Source organism: Erinaceus europaeus, chromosome 17, assembly GCF_950295315.1.
Source record: "Erinaceus europaeus chromosome 17, mEriEur2.1, whole genome shotgun sequence".
Taxonomy (NCBI): domain Eukaryota; kingdom Metazoa; phylum Chordata; class Mammalia; order Eulipotyphla; family Erinaceidae; genus Erinaceus; species Erinaceus europaeus.
Window position 1 is genome coordinate 81,236,501 of NC_080178.1, and position 12,737 is coordinate 81,249,237.

Here is a 12,737-nt window from a genome sequence, read left to right on the forward strand (position 1 = left end):
AGTATAAGCAACAAAAGCTCAATTATTGTTTTACTTATAAATTATTTTTAAAAAACCATAAAGAATTTGTACATATTCATTTTCTCAGTTTGTCAGGTAAAACTTTTTAGACACTGGAAATTGTTGATGAAACATTCTGAAACCAAACTTTAACAAATAATAACTGAAATGATTACTATAAGTGAAGTTGGCAAGGAAAAAAGACATTTAAATTGCTAGAGAAAAAGAACAAGAAAATATAACTGGTTTTCCTAAAATGGTTAAAAGTGTTGGCACTTTCACTTATTATTACAAAATATATCTGCAAATAAACTGAATAACAAGACACTCAAGATGTGAGCTGCATAATTTTTTTAAATATGTCTTTTAATATTTATTTCCTTTTGTCGCCCTTGTTTTATTGTTATAGTTACTGTTGTTGTTACTGCTGTTGTTGGATAGGACAGAAAGAAATCGATAGGAGGGAAAGACAGAGGGGGAGAGAAAGACAGACACCTGCAGACCTGCTTCACCGCCTGTGAAGCGACTCCCCTGCAGGTGGGGAGCAGGGGGCTGGAACCAGGATCCTTATGCTGGTCCTTGAGCTACCATCCGACTCCCTGCATGATTTTTTAGACTACTTGATACTGGGGGATTATTCAAGGTCTTGCAGAAAGGACAATTAAAACAGCACCTTGAATGCTTCAAATAAAACAGTAAAAGCAAACAGATGCAAGAAATAACTGGATAAGAAAGTTTCAATCTTAGAAATAGCAGGGAGGAAAATAAGGACCACATAAAAATCTTTCAATGAACCCCATTTCCATTTATCTTTATAAATTCAAGGAATAAAACAATATTCCTTTAAATCTTGACAAAACATCCAGACAGTTGCTGTTTATAGTAATTACACGTGAGTAAACTGATTTTCAAGGAAAATGACTGAAATATATTCCCAAGGCACTACTGCTATTGAACTATAGACCATTACATCCAAGAAAATAATACAGCAAACTTGCCTGCCTGTCTCACAGGTAAATCCAGTTGTTCCGACATAGTAATCTGAAGCAGTGTTGAAACAAAATTCAGAGACTTGTGTGCCTACAAACAAACAAACAAACAAACAAATCATGTTCAAATTTATTTAAGTAAATAATTTAGAACTCTATTCTACTGGTTAGCTGGCACTGGCTGGTGCTGACCTTACTCCCAGCACCCACCTACAGAGAACACAGCAGCTGAATAACTGAAGCCCCGGGAAGTGTTTCAGATCTCTGTGTATTGTCTGCACGTGATGCCCTGTACCTATTAACCGAACCAGCAGTTGTTACTGGTGCTGACAGCTTAGCGATGGCATCCTCTGTGAGACCTACATCCCCAAATCAGCAACGTTTTCATTAGACACTTTCTGCTACATACCTAACACCAAACCAAATCTGTACATAATAGTAAGGGTGGGAAATGAGGTGTGAATAATACCTATTTTTTAAATAGTAGCTATTTCTTTTTTTAATTACTTTTATTTACTTTCCCCTTTATTGCCCTTGTTTTTTATTGTTCTTGTAGTTATTATTGTTGTTACTGATGTCGTCGTTGTTGGATAGGACAGAGGGAAATGGAGAGATGGGGAAGACAGAGGGGGAGAGAAAGACAGACAGACACCTGCAGACCTGCTTCACCACTTGTGACTCCCCTGCAGGTGGGAAGCCGAGGGGCTCAAACCCGGATCCCTATGCTGGTCCTTGTGCTTTGTGCCACCTGCGCTTAACCTGCTGCGCTACCGCCTGACTCCCAATAATAACTATTTCTTAATGTGGCTGTTCTATGTAAGTGTGCTCAGTTTGTGAAAACTACCTTTATGATTACTTTTCCTATACACAGTGTATTTATTTACTTTTTAAAAAGATTTTTATTTAGAGTGGTGGTCTAGGAGGTGGCACACTGGATAAAGCATTGGACTCTCAAGCACGAGGTCCCATGTTCAATCCCTTACAGTACACATACCAAAATGATGTCTGATTCTTTAATTTCTTCTCCTTTCTCATGAATTAAGAGAGAGAGAGAGAGAGAAAGCAAGCATCAGACCAGGGATTGAACTTGGGCCTCATGAGCTCAGCACTTTGTCCACTGTGCTGCTTACCAACATGCTATACTTCAACAGAAAATTTTAAACTGCTTTGAATACATATTAAAAATAGGATATAGTGACCAGCTAGCTAATGGATGATTTTCCCCCACCAGTGCAGGGGCTCCATGCAGATACTACGGATCCACCACTTCCAGTAGCCTTCTCCCCACCCCCCTATTTTATTTGATATTTAAAAAATAGGTTTAGGGTGGGGTATAGCATAATGTTTATGCAGAGACGTTCATGCCTGAGGCTCTCAAGTTCCAGGTTCTATCTCCCACACCGCCATAAACCAGAGCTGAGCAGTGTTCTGGTAAAAAAAAAAAAAAAAAAAAAAAGGTATTATTTACACCTTATTTCCCACCCTTACTATTATTTACAGATTTGGTTTGGTTTTAGGTATGTAGTAGAAAGAAAAATTGGGAGCAGAGGAAAGGAGACAGACACCTGCAGATCACATGTCCAGTGTGCCACCTCTAAGTGGGGGCTGAGGCTTGGAACCCAGGTCCTTGGTATGTGTGCTAAAATGGGTCCTCCACTGCCCAGCTTCTAGGGGTCACTTTTCTAAAGTGTTCTAACGTGTGTGGAGAGAGCTGCATAAATCTAAATGTTCAAAAGCACTGGATACTTCAGATGGCTGAATTCACTATTTAAGTTTGAGAAAACTGAAATAAGCATTTACCACTTCATTATTCTACTACCATGAGTCCCTTCACCTTAAAATCGCCCAAATAGGGTTGGGGAGATAACGGTTATGCAAACACCCTTCATGCCTGAGGCTCCAAGAACCCAGGCTTAATTCCCAGCACCACTATAAACCAGTGTTGAGCACTGCTATGGGTGTGTATGTGTGTCTGTCTCCATCTCTCACATAAAAATAGATAAAGTATGTGGTCCGGGAGGTGGCTCCGTGGATAAGGTTGGACTCTCAAGCATGAGGTCCTGGGTTCAATCCCCGTGTGTGCCAAAGTGATGTCTGGTTCTCTCTGTCCTCTTTTTCACAAATAAAGAAAGAACAGCAGCCCAGCAGGTAGCACACGGATAAAGCACTGTATCCTCACGCAAGGGTGCAGCCTGGCATTGCAGGCATGATGACATTCTTCTCTCCCTCACAGGAGAGCCAAAGACTTCTATGCCTGAAGCACCAAAGTCCCAGGTCCAATTCCCTTGCACCATCATGAACCAGGGTGAGCAGTGCTTGGGCAAGATACCTCACTGCAGTAAAAGGCTCAGTCAGCAGAACGTCAGACCTGCATGGGCCCCGTTCATCTCCAGCCAAGTACTGCTTTGGTTTCTCTCTCCTTTTCTGCCTCCTGTGAAACTCTCCTATGTAATCAACAGCAAATCTGGAAACTGTTAACAAACAAGGGGGCTGGGCGGTAGCACAGCAGGTTAATCACACACCGAATCGACACCAAACCAGTGCAAGGATCCCGGTTCAAGCCCCCCGCTCCCCACCTGTAGGGGTGAGGGGGGTGTCGCTTCACAAGCGATGAAGCAGGTCTGCAGGTGTCTTTCTCCCCCCCCCCCCCAATTAATCTGTCCTACCCAACAATGACAGCTATGACAAAACTAACAACAATAAACAAAGGTGGGGCCAGGTGGTAGCGCAGCGGGATAAGCGCATATGCCGCAAAGCCCAAGGACTGGAGGACTGGCTAAAGGATCCCGGTTCCCCGGCTCCCCACCTGCAGGGGAGTCGCTTCACAGGCGGTGAAGCAGGTCTGCAGGTGTCTGTCTTTCTCTCCCCCTCTGTCTTCCCCTCCCCTCTCCATTTCTCTATGTCCTATCCAACAACAACAACAACAATAATAAGCAACCAGGGTAACAAAAGGGAAAAAACAGCCTCCAGGGGCAGTAGATTCCTAGTGCAGGCAGAGCCCCAGTGATAACCCTGGAGGCAAAAAAAAAAAAAAAAAAGACAAAAGGGAAAAGATAGCCTCCAGTAGCAGCAATAACCCTGGAGGCAAAAAAAAAGTGTCAACAAAGCAAAGGCATTTACTTTCAGTCAGCTGACTTAAAGAGTGATTAAGACATTTTTTTGTTATCTTTATCTATTGGATAAAGACAGCCAGAAACTGAGAGGAAGGTGGAGAGGGAGAGAGCGGTCCTGGAGGTGCAGCAGTGGGTAAAACATGGGCTCTAAAGCATGAGGTCCTAAATTCAGTCCCCAGCAGCACATGTACCGCCAGAGTGATGTCTGGTTCTCTCTCTCTTCTCCTCCTACCTTTCTCATTAATAAACTAAATCAGTTGAGAAAAAAAAAAAAGGAAACAGGAGGTGGCACAACTCATTAAGCACATACATTACAGTGCGCAAGGACACAGGTTCAAGCCCCTAAACACGGAGTGATGAGGCTGAGTCTGACCCACAGCTCCTCAGGAGCCAGGAGAATGCTCTGGCTTTCCTTCTGTCTTGTGTTAGTGAATAAGCAAAAACTGTAAGAATAAGTAAATGTGGTGGTGGGAAGCACAATGGTTATGCAGTGACACTCATGCCTGGACTCCAAAGTGCCAGGTCAGTCCCTGTACCACGACAAGCCACCAGCTGAGCAGTGCTTTGGTAAATAAATAAATAAAACAATCTTTACCACTAAAACCTTAAACTTTTAATTATGGCATTATGATCATCAGTTTGGCAAACACTGATGTAAGCCCCAAAGATGCTTCAATAAACTTTTTATGAATATGTATACATATATATATATAACTTCTGAAAGCTACCACTAATTACAGGCCCCTGCTTCAAGCTCGACTTCTAGTAGTCTGAGAACCAGAACTAAGACAACATAATGGATCATAGCACATCACTATGCACGACTAGAACTAAACACTGAAGTTTAAAAGATGTCCCCATAATAAAGCCGCTGTCTTAGACACCCTTTATAAGTATGTGTTTATGAGAGACAGAACCAGATCTTCACTCTGAGAAACGTGGTTCCAGGCGCTCAGTTTAAGGCCGCGTGCTTGAGAGTCTAATGCTTTTATCTACTGTGCCACCTCTCAGGTCTCTTAAAACAACCTTTTACCTTCTCATTACCTATCATGGACCTAAATATAAATCAACATTAATTCACACTTTATCCATATCAGGAACATCACCTGCACCATCATTACTGCTGTTATTGTTATTATATCATCTTCATGGCTCCTGACTGGCTCTTGCAGATAACATGGGGGGGGGGGGGAGCAGCTTCGGAGGAAGCCTCCTTTAATGTGGTGGGAGCCAGCTCACACTTAGGTCAAGTACAGGGCTAAGCAGCACGGTATACAACTGAGCTATTTGCTTGGCCCCTCAATAAAAGTTTTCAATTGGGGGAGTCGGGCGGTGGTGCAGCGGGCAAAGCGCACGTGGCGCAAAGCACAAGGACCGGCGTAAGGATCCCGGTTTGAGCCCCCGGCTCCCCACCTGCAGGGGAGTCGCTTCCCAGGCGGTGAAGCAGGTCTGCAGGTGTCTGTCTGTCTCTCCCCATGTACCCATCTCTCTCCATTGCTCTCTGTTCTATCCAAGGACATCATCAATAACCACAACAATGTTAAACAACAAGGGCAACAAAAGGGAAAATAAACAAACAAACATTAAAAAAAAAATTTTAAGTTTTCAATTGGGAGTCGGGCAGTAGCGCAGCGGGTTAAGCGCAGGAGGCCAAAGCACAAGGACTGAAGTAAGGGGGCTTGAACCGGGATCCTTGCACTGGTTCGGTGTCGATTCGGTGTGTGATTGATTAACCTGCTGTGCTACCGCCCAGCCCTTTGGAATATAACTAAAATATGCCTACTAGCTATCTACAAAAGGAAGACCCCCAAACTCTTCATCTGCACTATTCCAGCCTTTAGGTTCATGATTAGCCAACAATCTGATTTGCTTTATATGTAATCTCTCTTTTTAGCCACCAGGTTCCAGATGCTAACATGATACCAACCAGACTTCCCTGGACAGACAACCCCACCAATGTGTCCTGGAGCCCCGATTCCCCAGAGCCCTGCCCCACTAGGGAAAGAGACGGGCAGACTGGGAGTATGGATCCACCTGTCAGACCCTTCAACGCCCATGTTCAGCAGGGAAGCAATTACAGAAGCCAGACCTCCCATCTTCTGCAACCCATGACCCTGGGTTCATACTCTGAGGGATAAAGAACAGGAAAGCTATCAGGGGAGGGGATGGGATAGGAGTTCTGGTGGTGGGAATTGTGTGGAGTTGTACCCCGCTTATCCTATGGTTTTGTCAATGTTTCCTTTTTATAAATAAAAAATTAAAAAAAAAAAAAAAAAGAAAGAAAAAGCAATCACCAAGTTCAAATGAAATTTAAAAACTTAGGGCAGGGGTTCAAGACCCTCCCCCACCCCCACATCTGCAGGGAGGTTCGCTTCATAGGCGGTGAAGCAGGTGTCTATCTTTCTATCCCCCTGTCTTCCCCTCCTCTCCTCTGTCCTAACAATGGTGACATCAACAACAACAATAACTACAACAATAAAAAACGACAGCAACAAAAGAGAAAATAAATAAATATTAAAAAAAGGGGGGAGAGTAGATAGCATAATGATTATGCAAACAGACGCTCATGCCTGAGGCTCCAAAGTCCAAGGTTCCATCCCCCGCACCACCATAAGCCAGAATGATCAGTGTTCTGGTTAAAAAAAAAAATCAGAAATTTAAAAAGTTAAAATCTGAGTTTTAAAGGGAGTCGAGCAGCAACACAGCAGGTTAAGCGCATATGGCGCAAAGCGCAAGGACCCGAATAAGAATCCCGGTTCGAGCCCCCGGCTCTCCACCTGCAGGGGAGTCGCTTCACAGGCAGTGAAGCAGGTCTGCAGGTGTCTGTCTTTCTCTCCCCCTCTGTCTTCCCCTCCTCTCCTGATTTCTCTCTGTCCTATTCAACAACAACGACATCAATAACAACAATAACTACAACAATAAAACAGGGGCAACAAAAGAGAATATTTTTAAAAATTTTTTAATGTGAGTTGAATTTAAAATTAGGTGTTGAAATGTTGAACTTTAAGTTCACATAGTAGCAGAAAACCAGAGACAATGGCATGTATGATGGATGGATATGATTTACAGACAGGAAGACTTTTAGGTGATAAGAGTTTAACAGAAGGGTAAGAAATCTGAATACAGGTTTATGTACGACAAACAGGTTGACAGGTTTTTATGGCAGCAAAAGCAGGAAATGAGCAGAGACTGATCTACTACCAAAAAAATTGTCAAAAGGTTTTGGAGATTATTTTTTCATATTTACCATACAAGACATTTGGGTATATACAAATACATAGGAACGGCAGGTCTCAATAGCAAGTTGTCTTTGATGCTGGCATAAACGAATACATAAACGACTAAATGTCACTCACTTTAGGTCACCTAACAAAGCAATCTAGATGACTTGCACAGCGGCCTGGGAGGCGGCAAAAGCACTGGACTAGTATGAGGTCCTGAGTCTGACACACGCGTCACATGTGCCAGCGTGCTGCCCTGATTCTCTTGTCTCTCACACATCTGCTAACCTCAAACATGGCACCTGAATGAGAAGAGCCAGATCACTATAACACAATCTACAGATTTAAAGATGAGGTAACATTTCCATTTCACTCAAATTTTTCTCTCTCTGCATTCAACATTTACGAAGAGTTGGCACTGGGCATGCAATTGCGACAATTTTCATGCTATAATAATGCTATGGGGGGGGCGGGTGGTGGCACACCTGGTTGAGCAACATATTACAGTGTTAAAGGACCAGGGTTCAAGCCCCTGGCCCCCACCTGCAGGGGAAAGCTTTGTGAGTGATGAAGCAGAGCTGCAGGGGTCTCTCTCCTGCTTCCCTCCTCTAAATTTCTGGCTGTTTCTATCCAATAAAGTTAATTAAAAAAAAATTTTTTAAATAAATAATGCGGGGCCAGATGGTGGCGCACCTGGTTAAGTACACACATTACAGTGTGCAAGGGCCCGGGTTCAAGCCCCTGGTCCCACCTGCAGGCGGGGAGGCTTTCACAAGTGGTGAAGCAGGGCTGTAGGTGTCTCTCTCCCTCTCTATATCCTCCTCCCCTCTCAATTTCTGGCTGTCTCTATCCAATAATAATAAATCAATAAAATACATTTGAAGAAAATAATAAATAAATAAATAAAGCAAGCAAGCTATCTGGGGAGCCTGGTGGTAGCACATCGGGTTAAGCATGCACCACTTCATTCAGCCCACACATACTGTTGAGCTGTTGGAAGCGTCCTGATGTATTTTCTGGTTTTCTGTGCAAAAATGTGTCCTGGCTTTTCCAACAACCCAATATCACTACTTTCACTTTATAAAGAAAATCACAGGAGAGCTGGGCGGTAGTGCAGCAGGTTAAGTGCACATGGCGTGAAGCATAAAGACCGGCATCAGGATCCTGGTTTGAGCCCCCGGCTTCCCACCTGCAGGGGATTCGCTTCACAAGCAGTGAAGCAGGTCTGCAGGTGTCTGTCTTTCTCTCCCCTCTCTGTCTTTCCTTCCTCTCTCCATTTCACTCCATCCTAGCCAACAACAAAAAGCACAATGATAAACAACAAGGGCAACAAAAGGGGGGAAAATAGCATCCAGAAGCAGTGGAGCCCCAGCAAAAACCCTGGCAAAAAAAAAAAGGAGGGGGCTTAAAAGGCAAGGAAATCATAAGGGGGTCGGGTGGTGGTGCACCTGTTGCAATGCGCAAGGACCCAGGTTCGAGCCCCAGCCCCCACCTGCAGGGGAAAGCTTTGTCAGTGGTGAAGCAGGGCTGCAGGGGTCTTTATCACCTCCTTCTCTCTTTATTTCTGGTTGTCTATCCAATAAATAAAGAGAGACACCTGCAGCCCTCTTCACTCATGAAGCTTTTTCCCTGCAGGCGGGGGACGGGGGCTTGAAACCAGGTCCTTACGCATTATAACATGAGCACTCAGCCAAGTGCACCACCGCCCGGCCCCACGTAAAATTATTTCTTTGGTTCATTGGGTCTCTACTTATAGAAGATATTAAGCTGGGGCTGGGTGGTGGTGCATGTGGTTGAGTGCATTTGTCACACACGCAAGGACAATGCAGGTTCAAGCCCCCCCACCTGCAGGGAGAAAGCTTTAAGAGCGGGAAAGCAGGGTTGCTGGTGTCTCTCTGTCTATCACCCCTTCCCTCTTGATTTCTAGTTGTTTCTATCCAATAAATAAAGATAATTCAAAAAAAATGTTAAGCTGAATTTCAATTTTGCAGGCAGCTTTTTTTATCCAACTTCCGTACAAGAGAAGCAACTCTTTCAAGCAAATTGCAATTTAGTAATAGTACTCAGTATGTTTAGTCAAATAATGTGCTAATACAGCAAAGCCACAGTAGTACTCTCATAACTTTAGTAACATCTGTATTTTCAAATATACTTTATGTTCATCTTTTTATTTTTTATGTTTATTTATTTATTCCCTTTTGTTGCCCCTGTTGTTTTATTGTTGTAGTTGTTATTGATGTCATCGTTGTCGGATAGGACAGAGAGAAATGGAGAGAGGAGGGGAAGACAGAGAGGGGGAGAGAAAGACAGACACCTGCAGACCTGCTTCACTGCCTGTAAAGCGACTCCCCTGCAGGTGGGGAGCTGGTCCTTGCGCTTTTGTGCCACATGCGCTTAACCCGCTGCTCTACCGCCAGACTCCCCTTTATGTTCATCTTAACCTGCATGTATCCCAAGTCAAAACATACCCCGTTAGTAAAAGTCCTAATAAAATTTGTTTCCACCCATTATTTTACCTCTGAAATCTAAGTCATCCCAAGGTGACTTTAAGTCTACAAATCTGAGCATAATTCCAGGTAAGAGATTTAATTCTATAAACTGGGTTTTTTTTTAAATACAGTTTCCTTGAGTACAGGGCATCTCAATGTAGTATTACATATACTGAAAACATTCAACCGGGAAGTACCCTGCATCTAGTGAATCAGTATAAGCTTTTAAGTGATTTACCTACCACTTCGGGAAAGATAAATGAAATTTGCCACTTAAAGGTTTATTTTTATCCTAAGGGGGGGTCCTTAAACTTCAAATAGGTGGCAGACTCAGCGGCACAGAGACAGCTATGAACTGACTGCAGCTGTCACAGGGGTCATCTGAAGCAGCTTTGAGAAGCACTGTCCTGAAAAAATTTGGAGAAATGCAGAAACAAAGACGCTGGAGACAGTCCACTAAAGTGGCACCCGGCTCACTCCCAGCACCCGGCTCACTCCCGGCACCCGGCTCACTCCCGGCACCCAGGTCACTCTCCCGGCACCCGGCTCACTCCCGGCACCCGGCTCACTCCCGGCACCCGGCTCACTCCCGGCACCCGGCTCACTCCCGGCACCCGGCTCACTCCCGGCACCCGGCTCACTCCCGGCACCCGGCTCACTCCCGGCACCCGGCTCACTCCCGGCACCCAGGTCACTCCCGGCACCCAGGTCACTCCCGGCACCCGGCTCACTCCCGGCACCCGGCTCACTCCCGGCACCCAGGTCACTCCCGGCACCCAGGTCACTCCCGGCACCCAGCTCACTCTCCCGGCACCCGGCTCACTCCCGGCACCCGGCTCACTCCCGGCACCCAGGTCACTCCCGGCACCCGGGTCACTCCCGGCACCCGGGTCACTCCCGGCACCCAGGTCACTCCCGGCACCCAGGTCACTCCCGGCACCCAGCTCACTCTCCCGGCACCCGGCTCACTCCCGGCACCCAGGTCACTCCCGGCACCCGGCTCACTCCCGGCACCCAGGTCACTCCCGGCACCCAGGTCACTCCCAGGTCACTCCCGGCACCCAGCTCACTCCCGGCACCCAGGTCACTCCCGGCACCCAGGTCACTCCCGGCACCCAGGTCACTCCCGGCACCCAGGTCACTCTCCCGGCACCCGGCTCACTCCCGGCACCCGGCTCACTCCCGGCACCCAGGTCACTCTCCCGGCACCCGGCTCACTCTCCCGGCACCCGGCTCACTCCCGGCACCCAGGTCACTCCCGGCACCCAGGTCACTCCCGGCACCCAGCTCACTCTCCCGGCACCCGGCTCACTCCCGGCACCCAGGTCACTCCCGGCACCCAGGTCACTCCCGGCACCCGGCTCACTCCCGGCACCCAGGTCACTCCCGGCACCCAGCTCACTCCCGGCACCCAGGTCACTCCCGGCACCCAGGTCACTCCCGGCACCCGGCTCACTCCCGGCACCCGGGTCACTCCCGGCACCCGGGCACCCAGGTCACTCCCGGCACCCAGGTCACTCCCGGCACCCAGGTCACTCCCGGCACCCAGGTCACTCCCGGCACCCGGCTCACTCCCGGCACCCGGGTCACTCCCGGCACCCAGGTCACTCCCGGCACCCGGGTCACTCCCGGCACCCAGGTCACTCCCGGCACCCGGGTCACTCCCGGCACCCGGGTCACTCCCGGCACCCAGGTCACTCCCGGCACCCGGCTCACTCCCGGCACCCAGGTCACTCCCGGCACCCAGGTCACTCCCGGCACCCAGGTCACTCCCGGCACCCGGCTCACTCCCGGCACCCGGCTCACTCCCGGCACCCAGGTCACTCTCCCGGCACCCGGCTCACTCTCCCGGCACCCGGCTCACTCCCGGCACCCAGGTCACTCCCGGCACCCAGGTCACTCCCGGCACCCAGGTCACTCCCGGCACCCAGCTCACTCTCCCGGCACCCGGCTCACTCCCGGCACCCAGGTCACTCCCGGCACCCAGGTCACTCCCGGCACCCGGCTCACTCCCGGCACCCAGGTCACTCCCGGCACCCAGCTCACTCCTGGCACCCAGGTCACTCCCGGCACCCAGGTCACTCCCAGGTCACTCCCGGCACCCGGCTCACTCCCGGCACCCGGCTCACTCCCGGCACCCGGCTCACTCCCGGCACCCAGCTCACTCCCGGCACCCAGGTCACTCCCGGCACCCAGGTCACTCCCGGCACCCGGCTCACTCCCGGCACCCAGGTCACTCCCGGCACCCGGCTCACTCCCGGCACCCAGGTCACTCCCGGCACCCAGGTCACTCCCGGCACCCAGGTCACTCCCGGCACCCGGCTCACTCCCGGCACCCGGCTCACTCCCGGCACCCAGGTCACTCTCCCGGCACCCGGCTCACTCTCCCGGCACCCGGCTCACTCCCGGCACCCAGGTCACTCCCGGCACCCAGGTCACTCCCGGCACCCAGGTCACTCCCGGCACCCAGCTCACTCTCCCGGCACCCGGCTCACTCCCGGCACCCAGGTCACTCCCGGCACCCAGGTCACTCCCGGCACCCGGCTCACTCCCGGCACCCAGGTCACTCCCGGCACCCAGGTCACTCCCAGGTCACTCCCGGCACCCGGCTCACTCCCGGCACCCGGCTCACTCCCGGCACCCGGCTCACTCCCGGCACCCAGCTCACTCCCGGCACCCAGGTCACTCCCGGCACCCAGGTCACTCCCGGCACCCGGCTCACTCCCGGCACCCAGGTCACTCCCGGCACCCGGCTCACTCCCGGCACCCGGCTCACTCCCGGCACCCAGGTCACTCCCGGCACCCAGGTCACTCCCGGCACCCAGGTCACTCCCGGCACCCAGGTCACTCCCGGCACCCGGCTCACTCCCGGCACCCGGCTCACTCCCGGCACCCAGGTCACTCCCGGCACCCAGCTCACTCCCG

The 12,737-nt window shown here is 49.4% G+C and overlaps 1 protein-coding gene and 1 long non-coding RNA gene across 2 annotated transcripts in view; one reads left to right on the plus strand and one right to left on the minus strand.

Moving 5' to 3' along the window:
* Window positions 1-12,737, minus strand: part of IPO7 (importin 7) — a 50,982-nt gene that overhangs the window by 35,427 nt on the left and 2,818 nt on the right. The window contains exon 2 of the mRNA XM_007531199.3: window positions 999-1,080. Within this exon, the coding sequence (XP_007531261.1) occupies window positions 999-1,080 (82 nt within the window). The remainder of the gene's footprint in view (window positions 1-998; window positions 1,081-12,737) is intronic.
* Window positions 1-12,737, plus strand: part of LOC132533931 (uncharacterized) — a 94,617-nt gene that overhangs the window by 33,772 nt on the left and 48,108 nt on the right. The window lies entirely within an intron of this gene.